General features: G+C 35.8%; 1 protein-coding gene and 1 non-coding gene across 51 annotated transcripts in view; one reads left to right on the top strand and one right to left on the bottom strand.

Moving 5' to 3' along the window:
• The window catches only part of MIPOL1 (mirror-image polydactyly 1), a 381,371-nt gene that overhangs the window by 142,566 nt on the left and 226,001 nt on the right, over positions 1 to 12,804 (bottom strand). For all 50 annotated transcript variants that reach the window (XM_054665977.2, XM_016926017.3, XM_009427716.4 and 47 more), the window contains one exon: positions 12,483 to 12,577. In XM_054665977.2, the coding sequence (XP_054521952.2) occupies positions 12,483 to 12,577 (95 nt within the window). The remainder of the gene's footprint in view (positions 1 to 12,482; positions 12,578 to 12,804) is intronic.
• LOC112205532 (U6 spliceosomal RNA) lies at positions 814 to 918 on the top strand. The gene has a single exon (XR_002939471.2). It is a non-coding gene; the product is annotated as a U6 spliceosomal RNA (small nuclear RNA).

Genomic DNA, 12,804 nt, shown 5'->3' with positions numbered 1-12,804 from the left:
GTGTGATCTTGTGACATTGAAGCAGGAAGTTGAACAAAGTAAAGGAACAGACTCATGTGACATTCCGGGGGTAGAACACTCCAGGCAGAGAAAACACATGGCAGGGCCCTGGGATGGGAGCATACCTAGAATATTTGAGTTATTAAGGAACCTAGTGTGGCTGGAGTGAACCAAGAGTAGAAACATGTTAAGAAATAAGGTTAGAGAGGTAGCCAGGGGCCAGAGTATATGTATACGTGTACAAACATCCATTTTATAAGTAATATCACAACATACATCTGGGGTCATAAAATTAAATACCTACAGGGTTGAGGAAGATGACTTTAAATTCACAAAGTAGGTGGAATAGAAAGTGTGGTGAAATGGCAAGTGCATGCCCCTTTTAGAGAGGGTAATTTTTACCTGGCCCTAGTCAATTGTTGAAATGCACGTGTGATGGTTAATTTTATGTGTCAACTTGGCTAGGCTATGGTAATGAGATATTTGATCAAACAGCAATCTAGATGTTGCTGTGAAGGTTTTTTTTTTTTTTTTTTGCTGTGATTAACATGTTCAATCAGTAGACTTTGAGCACAATAGACGGCCTCTATAATTATGAGTAGACCTTATCCAATCAGTGGAAGACAGAGATCCCCTAAGGAAGAAGAAATTCTGCATCTTGAGACTCAAGGCCACAACATCTGCTAAGTACGGTGGCTCACACCTGTAATCCCAACACTGGGAAGTCGAGGCGACAGGATTGCTTGAGCTCAGGAGTTCAAGACTAGCCTGGGCAACATAGTGAGACCTTGCCTCTATTTTTTTTTTAAATTAGTGCTCACCTTGGGTACATATACTAAAATGAGAACCATACAGAGAAGATTAGCATGGCCCCTATGCAAGGATGACAGACAAATTCGTGAAGCATTCCATATTTTTGGGAGAAAATTTTTGCAATCTATCCATCTAACAAAGGGCTAATATCCAGAACCTACAAGGAACTTAAACAAATTTACAAGAAAAAAAACAACCTCACCAAAAAATGAGCGAAGGATATGAACAGACACTTCTCAAAAGAAGACACTTATGTGGCCAACAAACATATGAAAAAAAGCTCATCACCATTGGTCATTAGAGAAATGCAAATCAAAACCACAGTCAGATACCATCTCACGCCAGTTAGAATGGTGATCGTTAAAAAGCCAGGAAACAACAGATGCTGGAGAGGATGTGGAGAAATAGGAATGCTTTTACACTGTTGGTGGGAGTGTAAATTAGTTCAACCATTTTGGAAAACAGTGTGGTGATTCCTCTAGGATCTAGAACCAGAAATACCATTTGATCCAGCGATCCCATTACTGGGTATATACCCAAAGGATTATAAATCATTTAATGATAAAGACACATGCACACGTATGTTTATTGCGGCACTATTCACAATAGGAAACACTTAGAACCAACCCAAATGCCCATCAATGATAGACTGGATAAAGAAAATGTGGCACATATACACCATGGAATACTATGCAGCCATAAAGAAGAGTGAGTTCAGGGTCGGGTGCAGTGGCTCATGCCTGTAATCCTGGCACTTTGGGAGGCCGAGGCAGGTGGATCACCTGAGATAAGGAGTTTGAGACCAGCCTGGCCAACATGGTGAAACCCTGTCTCTACTAAAAATACAAAAATTAGCCGGGCATGGTGGCAGGCACCTGTAATCCCAGCTACTTGGGAGGCTGAGGCAGAAGAATCACTTGAACCTGGGAGGCAGAGGTTGCAGTGAGCTGAGATCACGCCACTGCACTCCAGCCTGGGCAACAGATCGAGAGTTGGTCTCAAAAAAACAAACAAACAAGAATGAGTTCATGTCCTTTGCAGGGACATTGTTGAAGCTGGAGACCATCATTCTCAGCAAACTAACACAGGAACAGAAAACCAAACACTGCAAGTTCTCACTCATAAGTGGAAGTTGAACAATGAGAACACATGGACACAGGAAGGGGACCATCACACACCGGGGCCTGTTGGAGGTTGGGGGGCAAGGGGAGGGATAGCATTAGGAGAAATACCTAATGTAGATGATGGGTTGATGGGTGCAGCAAACCACCATGGTACATGTATACCTGTGTAACAAACCTGCACTCTGCACATGTATCCCAGAACTGAAAGTATAATTAAAAAAAAAAATTAGGCATGGTGGCATGTGCCTGTAGTCCTAGCTACTCAGGAGGCTGAGGCAGGAGGATCATTTCAGCATGGGAGTTTGAGGCTGCAGTGAGCTATGATTGCACCACTGCACTCCAGCCTAGGAAACAGAGCGAGACCCTGAGTCAAAAATAAAAAATTTTAAAAAGTACAACATCAGCCCTTCACTGGTTTTCCAGCCCGATGGCTTGCTCTGAGATTTTCAGACTTGCCAGGCCCCACAATTGTTTGAGCCAACTTCTTAAAATGAATCTCTTGCCCTATTTATATACAGTCTATTGGTTCTCTTTCTCTGAAGAACCCTGAATAATAAACATGTCATACTATAATCCTAAGGGTCCCACATTGCCAGATCTCCTAGATCTCATTTTGGCAATGAATTTAATATATTTTTTCCAATGATATGCAGACCAAACAAAGCAACCACGGAAAATATTTTATTTTTTCATTCTAAGAATAATGCTGCAATGAACAGTAGATAATGATAATTTCCTAAGTTTTTTTTTTAATTCTAAATTTTAAGAAAGGTAAAATCCAAACAAATGTTTCCAATGATAGTTTTCAAATATGAACACTGTAGGTCTAAAAAAAAAAGAAATTTTTTTGGTAGGTGATATATTTGCTTTATTATATGGAGACACCATTTTGACCCACATCCGTGTAAATAACTAACCTACATGCTGGACTAGGTTCATGTCATCTAAAATCATTCATTCATTTACACATTTATCAATGAGTTCTTATTATATGCAATGCACACAAAAAAACATTGTGCAGGAGACACTTTACATCTGAATAAACTTTCAATCTAGTGTTAACTTTGATTGTTTATTCATTTGTGGACATATATTTACTAAAGTCTTGCTATACATAAAGAACAGAAGCACTAGTAGGGGAGTTAAGACACATATTCGTAGAACTATTGGACAAGAAGGCATGAGGTATGTATTGCGAGAGAGCCACTGTGAATAACTATGGTAGGAATTTTACATAGTGAGATCACTTCTAACGGACAAGATTAGAAAAGGATTAATAGAATAGCTGTTACTTAAATTATGATGTGAAGCCTCAATAAAAATGGGATAGGCAGAGATGGAGTAGTCCAGGAGGAAATGACGACATGAGAAAGCACTGAAGTGGGAAATTGTTGGGTGTGTCCATGGAATATTGAACAATCCATTTTGGGAGTGCACAAAATAGTCAATTCAGTGTAACAAATATTAGTTGAGCGCTTACTATGTGTGAAGCAGTATACCAGTGACACAAATATGAATGAAACTGGGAAGCAAAAAGATGATTGGTGAAATACTAAACTAGAAACAGGGCCGGGCGCAGTGGCTCACGCCTGTAATCCCAGCACTTTGGGAGGCTGAGGCGAGCGGATCACGAGGTCAGGAGACCGAGACCATCCTGGCTAACAGGGTGAAACCCCATTCCTACTAAAAGTACAAAAAAAAAAAATTAGCCAGGCATGGTGGCAGGTGCCTGTAGTCCCAGCTACTTGGGAGGCTGAGGCAGGAGAATGGTGTGAACCTGGGAGGTGGAGCTTGCAGTGAGCTGAGATCGCGCCACTGCACTCCAGCCTGGGCGACAGAGCAAGACTCTGTCTCAAAAAAAAAAAAAAAAAAAAAAAAGAAACAGAGATGGCAGCAATATCAAGGAAGTTCATGAACGTTACGTTAAAGAGTTCGGACTTTATTATATATGTAATGTGGTATTGTTAAATACTATTGATGGCTGAATCAGAGGGTGAAAATAAAGTTTCAGGAATCTTAAGAGAAGTAAGGATGGAGAAGACAAGTAAACAAAGTAGCAAAAAAAGCTTGGGCATGAAATTATTCAGGTGTAGTCTAAGTAGGAAAAGGCAAAAGTGACAATGATTGCAAGGAAAAATCTAGCAAAAGCTCGTTATAAATTAAATTTAAGAAAGCGATGAATCAAAGATTACCTATGTAGGAGGCAATTGCCACCTGTGGACCTATAATAATAGTGATTCTGAGTGCCAAGACCAAGGGAAACACTGCACTTTTTTAATCTAACAAAATATAAAACTGTATTTTTCTCAAGCTAATAGAAACAACGTTTAGAAACATCAAATTCCAGGACCTATAATTAGCAAGCCCATTCTAATACAAACTCTGGGTCCTTTGCTAGGCACAACCATTAAGTGACAAAATATTTTGTTAAATGCTCTTAAAAGGAGGTTGAGTCACTTTGTAGAATAACAATTAGCAATTGAGAGCTATACATGTTGAAATTTAGTTTTATTCTTATAACTTACTGTGTTGAATAAGGCGCAGAAAATTGTGAAAACTGATAATGCCAAAAAACGTCCTTCTGGATAGAAAGCTATAGAAGATACAAATTTACTTCAGTAGCAATAGCCTCTTTACTAATTTAATTGTCTTATGTCTCAAGACAGCAAACATTTGTAAGTGATTTTATAAATTACATTTATTAATATATCTCCTTTGCACAGTGCTTCACAGTTTTCAAAAACATTCAGATGTATCATCTCACTGATTTTCATATTAAGCAGGTTAGATACTATTGCTGTTTACAGGTGAGGCAATCAACATTCAGAAGTAGCTTAGTAAATGCCATATTCTATAAGTTGAGAGGAAGAAGAGACGAATGCTTAATAAATATAGTCCAAATCACTGGACATACAGAAAATGTATACTTTTTAAAAAAAAAAAAAACTATTTTAATTTTCTTTTTGTTTTACATTCCAGAGTCACCAATAAATATATATATAGTGACTTGAACAGTGAAGCCAGCTGTAAATTTTTAAATTTAAAGGCCCTGAAAATAGACACAACTTAATGGCATAAAAAGACTGTTTGACTTTAAATGTTACTAAATAAAAATTTAATCTACCATATAAAGGGGTAACAAATTTCATAAAATGTGAGAAGTAGAAAAAGCTTTTCACGTCAAAATTAAAGAAGCTGAAATCAAGCAAAGTTGAAACTTGTCTACGGTAATAAAAAAAAAATCTGATTAATGCCAAAGATGGAAGTGTAATTCAAGTCTTCTTGTGTTCTTTTTAATCACAGCTGTTGCAGTATGGTACCATAATGTAGCTCTATAGATAGTTAATTATTAGAGAAAACAGAGGTGTGATAAAAAAATTTATGTCACCGGGTAGGCCAATTGACACCACTGATTAGAATATACAACTAACGAGGTCAGGATCGAGTGTTCAACCCCACTCTTGACGAGGGATTTGCATTGAGAAAAATATTGCTTCATGGCTATAGTTTGCATGCTATAATCACCAGTGACTTTTCTTATCAACTCGTAGTTCTGACCAAGAAAGCATATGGTCCAGTAAAAAACTATCACTACCATTAAAACAAAACAAAAAAACCCCATGGATTCTAGTGACAGTCAGCAGTATTTCTGACTGTTAAGGACAGTATATACACAGACCAAAAAAAGTATATAAAGAGAAAAGGACCTATACTGAACAAAATTTACTAAAGTAATATAGAAAAAAATAAAGAATTTTACTTTCTTTTTGTGTATATTTCATCTGGCCTCTATCTTTATGGTTTCTATGACTTTTAAATGTACACTACAAACCCAGTAAGTAGGGTTAATGTTTATCCCACTTTTCACTATGTTAAACACGTAAGTATTTCATATAATTATTATCAAAAAATACTAGTTCAATCATAGGAAACAAACTACCTTAAAAAGTGAAGAATTCTCTTCAACATTTTTGTTCTAAAATGTCAACTTTACCATATTCTGAATGGCATTACAAATTCACACATGGAATCACACAAAATATAATAAAAATTTAAAACACACTGACTTGTTAATTATAATATGTATAATAAATCCTATACTACTGGCGCCAAACAACAAGGTCTAATTCTTGTCTAAACACTTTAATTTACACTTACTTTAAGTGAAAGGAAATATAAGGAAGCACTATAAAATCAGCAAACATTGAAACAGGCATTCCCTCAATTAGAAAAGAGTTTGTTATTATTATGCCTCCTGAACTTAGGAATGCAGCACTACAGGTTTATAACAACAGGAAAAAAATCATTACTAAATACAAATCTAATCCCTACAAGTTTAAGATTCTTTCTTGATGAAACTGTCTAGATTTAGATTAATGAAAGTGTTGCAAATGGATTTAGCATTTGCTATAGCAATCAGGAGGTACTAATATTTACTAATAGCACTTTTATAATATGTGGAATTTATTTTAAATCTTTGTATTGTTAGTCCTCTCCTGCTATCTTTTCCGTTTTAATGCAAAAGAGCTATCAGCTACAGTGGTAAGTTTAATATCTCTACCCTCCCATCTCACTGGCCACTGCTCCTAACTGCCAAAAGAAACAAAAGACCAACACTTCATTTTCTTAGCACTCAAAATATTCTAAAACTCAAAGGAAACAAACAGAATAAAGAAACTCATAAACCTGTATTTCCATATTTCCATTTTCCTTATTTCCATACAAGGGAATGGAATGTTTTTACCAGCAGTAGCTCTTACACTAAACCAGAAAAAAAAAAAAAAGATTTTTGGAAAAAAACCCACTTTTTTAAAAAAAGGCCAGTATCACTAATTAGTAAAGAAGAAAAAAACTGGGGAGACAGAGTCTCACTCTGTTTCCCAGGCTGGAGTACACTGGTGTGATCTCCACCCACGGCAACCTCTGCCTCTTGGGCTCAAGTGATCCTCCCACCTCAGCCTCCTGAGTAGCTGGGATTACAGGCACACACCATGCCTTGCTAAATTTTGTATTTTTTGTAGAGATGGGGTTTGGTCATGTTGCCCAGGCTGGTCTTGAACTCCTGGACTCAAGTGATCCGCCAGCCTCCCAAAGTGCTGGGGTTACAGGCGTGAGCCACCATGCCCGGCCACTAATTAGTAAAATCAAAGGAAAGGTAGAATGAAAGCCATCATCATATTTTAATCTGCCCCTAAAACGAAGAGCTGATCATACATCCTCCATTGTTTTGGCTGTTGGAGAGTTGAGAGTCAGACTCGAAGTTTTCTCTTTTGCTGCTTCACAGTATACATGCCGGCTCTATTCTGACTCACTCCAGGCTCTAGCTACCTGTCCTAATCCTATATTTTCCCAGCCTTATTTTTTTCTTAAATATTGGTAAATAACTTTCTCTAATATGACAATATACATGTATAAATGTATATGTAAATGTAAACTGATTTGGATAGCTGTAAGTATTGCTTGCCAGACATAATCCATTATCTATGAGTTCTATCTATCCATTTAATCTATCTGAAAATTACAGTTAGTTTTAGGTTCCTTCACATAAAATGGAACCTTTTCATTTCCTCTATAACATAGGAAAATTAGTAGAAAAAACTAATATTTCTATGAATTAGTTGTGTTTCACATACAGATTTGTAAGCACCATTTACCAGGTGTGTAAGAAATACTGTTTACTTTCATTTAAATCAAATTAAAGTAGACTTTGAGCTTGCAGGAAACTTAAGCTTGGTTTTTTTCATAATTTCCTCCCCCGTCCTAGAGTTGTACATCCCAGGAATCTTAAACTAATCCCATTTAAAATAAATTTCTGTATATCCTCACAGAGTGTTCTCTCTACCTTTAAAAAAATGTGTGGTAAAATGACAACATAAAATTTACTATTTTAATCATTTTAACTGCACAACTTACTGGCAGTAAGTATACTGACAATATTGTACAATTATCACCATTATTCATTTCCACAACTTTTCATCATCCCACTCTATGTAAATCATATAATTTCCCACTCTTATAACTCCGTATTCCCCTTCTCCAACTCCGGGTAACCTCTATTTTATTTTCTGTCTCTATGAACTTGGCTATTTTAAGTACCTCATATAAGTGGAATCATACAATCTTTCTTTCTTATCTGGTTTATTTCGCTTAGCATAATGTCTTTAGGTTTGTCCATGTTGCAGCATGTATTAGAATTTCATTTGTTTTTGAATAATGAATAGCTGGATAATGTTCCATTCTCTGTATATACCACATTTTGTTTATTCATCTGCTGAGGGACACTTGGGTGGTTTCCACCTTTTGGTTAATATGAACAATGCTTTCATAAACATCGGTGTACAGTAACTGCTTGTCCTTACTTTCAATTCTTTTGGGTATATACCTAGGAGTGGGCTTGCTAGATCATATGGTAATTCTGTGTTTGACCTTTGAGGAACCACCAAATTGTCTGCCACGGTGACTGCATCAATTTACATTCCCATCAGCGATGCAGGAAAGTTCTCTGTATCTTTTTGTTTTAGGAGAAACATGGAATCTCCCTGGAAGACGCAACTTCCCTTAAATTTTTGAGTGGATACCAAACATTCTTCCATGCATCACACATTGTGCAGGTCTCTTCTTATGATATATCTTCATTCAATATGTACGATTTATCTGTTTTTGGGTCATGCTCAGAACTGAGTGCTTCACTTCATTTAAGCATTTCACTTAAATAGTAACATTCCACTTTCCAACTTCAATCTCCTGTCTCTTCAGCTCTTGAATTATACATACTTGTGTGTATATATATATATATATACACACACACACATATATACACACATATATACATATATACACACATATATACATATATATACACACATATATACATATATACATACATACATATATATATATATATATATATATATGTATATTTTGAGACAGAGTTTCACTCTTGTTGCCCAGGCTGGAGTGCAATGGTGCAATCTTGGCTCACTGCAACCTCCACCTCCCAGGTTCAAGTGATTCTCCTGCCTCAGCCTCCTGAGTAGCTGGGATTACAGGTGTCCGCCACTACACCTGGCTAATTTTTTGTATTTTTAGTAGAGACAGGGTTTCGTCATGTTGGCCAGGGTGGTCTTGAACTCCTGACCTCAGGTGATCTGCCCACCCTCTCATGTTTGGAAGCCAACACTGACCCCTACTTTATGTAGGGGGTTGGAGGTGTGGTTAATACTAATTGTGGCCTCAAATTTACAAATACATCTATTCTTAATTCCTTTACTCCTGTCTCTGATCACAATTTGGCCAGCTTTTTGTTCAAGGTGAACTTTTCTGCAGATATTCTAAATTCCATCCCTTCCTACCTCCTCTGGAATCTTGCTGTATAAGAATTCTTTATTTTGGCTTCCTCAAATTAGCCATAAATATACTCAAGTATTTGCTATTTTTCAAAAACAAAAATCCTTAACCTACGTTTCCTCTCTTCTCAATCATCATTACCACCTTTCTTACTCAAGTTTCTTCAAGGACTGCTCTATTGTCCAAATTGCTATGCTTCTTTACCTCCTAATTACTCCTCAATTCACAGAAAACTGATGTCTATATCTAATACTCTGTTGACTAAACTACTCTGTGGAAGTCACTAATGACCACCGAATTTCCAATGTAAAGGATACCTTTGGTCCTTATCATAGTTAACCACTTAGTAACATTTGACTCTTTTTTCCTATGGGAAATCTTCTTTGGTTTCAGTGATATATTTTTTGGTTCTACTCCTACCTCAATGATCTTTTGTTTTAAAAAGAAATATATCTTAACATTGGTTGATCAATAACAATAAACCAAACACTGTGCTAAGAACTGAATATACCTAAAACAACCCTATAAGTAGGTACTATTACTCTCATTTTAAAGAAAGGAAAGGAGCTTGGTGAGGTTCATTTATACACGACCACACATGTCATGGCTGTCTAATTGCAAATCCCAGTGGCTTTATTACATCACCATAAATTTTTTTTAAGTAGCAGTGAGAAAAGTAGTTGTGAAGCATATCTTTGAACCAATAATTACTAATCTCTATTTAGAAGAGATCATATAATCCTACTAGACTCATGTAGATTTTAAAGAGTATTTGAAAAAAAAGAATTTTAGCTTTATGATTTTCAAAAATGATTCAATCACCTTCCACAATTCAGCAGAGAAGGAGCTTCAGGAACTGGCAACAAGGTTTGCTTGTTAGGAAGTAATGTCAGTTCATGCAACATTATCATATACCTCTTGGAATTCTCTGACACTGTCACTTCATCAACAGAGCACCTACTGTCTTGTCCCATAAATGTTACTGGAGAATGTTCCATAAAAACCTCCCCCATCAATAAGATGAATCTACTAATTACCACATTGCAATGTCCATGGTCAGGGCACAAACCACATGGCATTCATGTGTTCATAATTGGTTTAATATCTGCCTCTTTATTACTTTACCAAGAAGAGATCCTAATTTAATGCAGCTAACTGAAATATGCATGTAGAACATCAGCTCTCAAACTTGGCTGCATAAAGGAATTTTCTAGAGAGCTTTAAAAACACACTGATGTAATCAGCATGGGGTGGGCTAAGTGTCAGAATTTTTAGAGGCCATCAGGTTATTCTAATAGCAGCTACAGTTGAGAGTCATTGGTGTAAAAGACAGAGGAAAGAGTGTAATATTCATTTTATAGTCCAAAATAAAGTAGGTTGGTAGGATGTATTCATTCACCATCAGGGTTTTCATTACCTGCATGCCCACTTATAGACACTAATTCTAATTGCAAAAGCAAATGATTCCCAACAGTCAGTGACCAACCAAACATACTTGATGTTTGATAACTGCATTAGTTTCCAAGGACAGCCATAACAAAGTACCACAAACTGTGTGGCTTAAAACAACAGATATTTAATATCACATAGTTCTGGAAACTATAGAAGTCTGGAATCAGGTGTCGGCTGGGCTATGTTCTTTCTGACAACTGTAAAGGAGAGTCCTTCCTTGCCTCTTCTAGTGTTTGGTGTTTGCCAGCAATTGTTGGCACTCCTTGGCTTGTAGATACATGGCAGTCTTCTCCCTGTGTGTCTTCAGATTGTCTTCCCTCTGTGCATGTCTGTCTCTGTGTCCATAATTTCCCCTTTTTATGGGGACACCACTAGTAGTGGATTAGAGCCCACCCTACTGACTTTATTTTAATTTGATTACCTCTGTACAAACCCTATTTCAAAATAAAATCACATTCTCAGATAGCAGGGGTTAGGACATCAGTATAACCTTTTTGGGGGGCATAATTCAACCCGTAACAATAGGCAACTACTGCAGATGTTAGTAATATTGCTCCAAAGCAGGAGTGCTCAACTTGGGGATGGGAAAGAATTATATCTTTATTTTCACCAACTCTCATGGAACTACAGTATTTCCTACAATTATGAACATGAGCAACAAATTGCAGTAGTAATATCAGTGGTTCTTGAGAGTTTGCACCCATAGAAATCACTGGTATTTTCATGTCACATTTCAGCATTTGCAGTTATCCAAAAATACCACTTACAGTCATCACTGGCTTGAAACTAAAGTTGTTAATGGACTTGCTGCTAGATCTAGTTATTTTATCCATTAATAATGATGCATGTATATCGTGATATATCATGACATAATATTTTCTTAATTGTACTTCAGTAAAACTTATTTTGATTTAATGGCATTTTATGCATTTTAACTTTATTCTGAGAAAAGGTCCAAATTAAAACAAAAATCTTTCAAAAACTTAACAGCACCCTTAGTGAATTCGTACATTTCAGACTTGAGGATTTTTTAAACTTAGTAATGAAAGAATATACATGGCATTGTGCATCGGTGTGTTTTTTCAATGTTTTCTACCATGATCCACTGTATGAATATGTGTTTTACACATAACCCAATACACAATCTTTTTTCTCTTTCTCACATACAAACCTGAAACAAAAGTTTACCATTACTATAAGAGATGCATTCTGACATTTCTATTCATTTTCATTAAAAAATACCTACCTTATTAATTTATGTTACAGGGGTAGTTGTGAATACTCCTGTAACATAAATTAATAAGTCTGTCATATTAAAATACATGAAAGGTTATTATTATTGCTACTCATGTGTGTTTTAAAATATATACATTTAAATATATATTACATTTATATGTATAAATATATGTATATTTTATATTTATATTTACGATTGTTTTAGAGGTGATATTTAGATGGGCAAATAGCTCAACAGCTATCCAGGCTTCATTTAGACAACTGGTAATGGATTATGTAAATTTCATAGTTACAATGAAAGTGGAAATTTAAACTTTACCAAATATAGTAAAGAGAAGAGGTAGAATAATAAATACTATAGGCCTGAATCTTTTTGTAGTTATAAAAATGTTTTAAGTGCATAATATTTAATTTCATTGAGGTATTTCCTCATTCACTATTGTAAAATCAGGTAGAAACATTTCCCAAACTAACAATATTTACTTAACCCCAGGCTAAAAAGAATTTTACCTGTAGTAAACTCGAAGGGTCTGGATTTCCTCTTCCAGTTTTTTGTACTGTTGAACTGCAGTTTCTCTGGCTTGTTGCATAGATAACAACTTTGCCTAAAAGTAATTAATATTTTAAGAAATTCAGTATTCATTTTGGTATGATAAAATACAGTACTACAGTAAGAACAGTAGTCTTAAATTACTGACAGTTAAAAAAAAACCTATGAATGTTTTTAGCAGTGTCTCATAAGTTACCAGAAAATAGTCTAAAGGCATTAATAATACAAACACTAAAAACTTGAACATATTAAATTTAGCAATCTTGCTCATTACTAAACTTC

This window comes from Pan troglodytes, chromosome 15 (genome assembly GCF_028858775.2).
Source record: "Pan troglodytes isolate AG18354 chromosome 15, NHGRI_mPanTro3-v2.0_pri, whole genome shotgun sequence".
NCBI lineage: Eukaryota > Metazoa > Chordata > Mammalia > Primates > Hominidae > Pan > Pan troglodytes.
The sequence above is the reverse complement of the archived record's forward strand: the minus strand, read 5'-3'. Positions and strand labels throughout refer to the sequence as shown.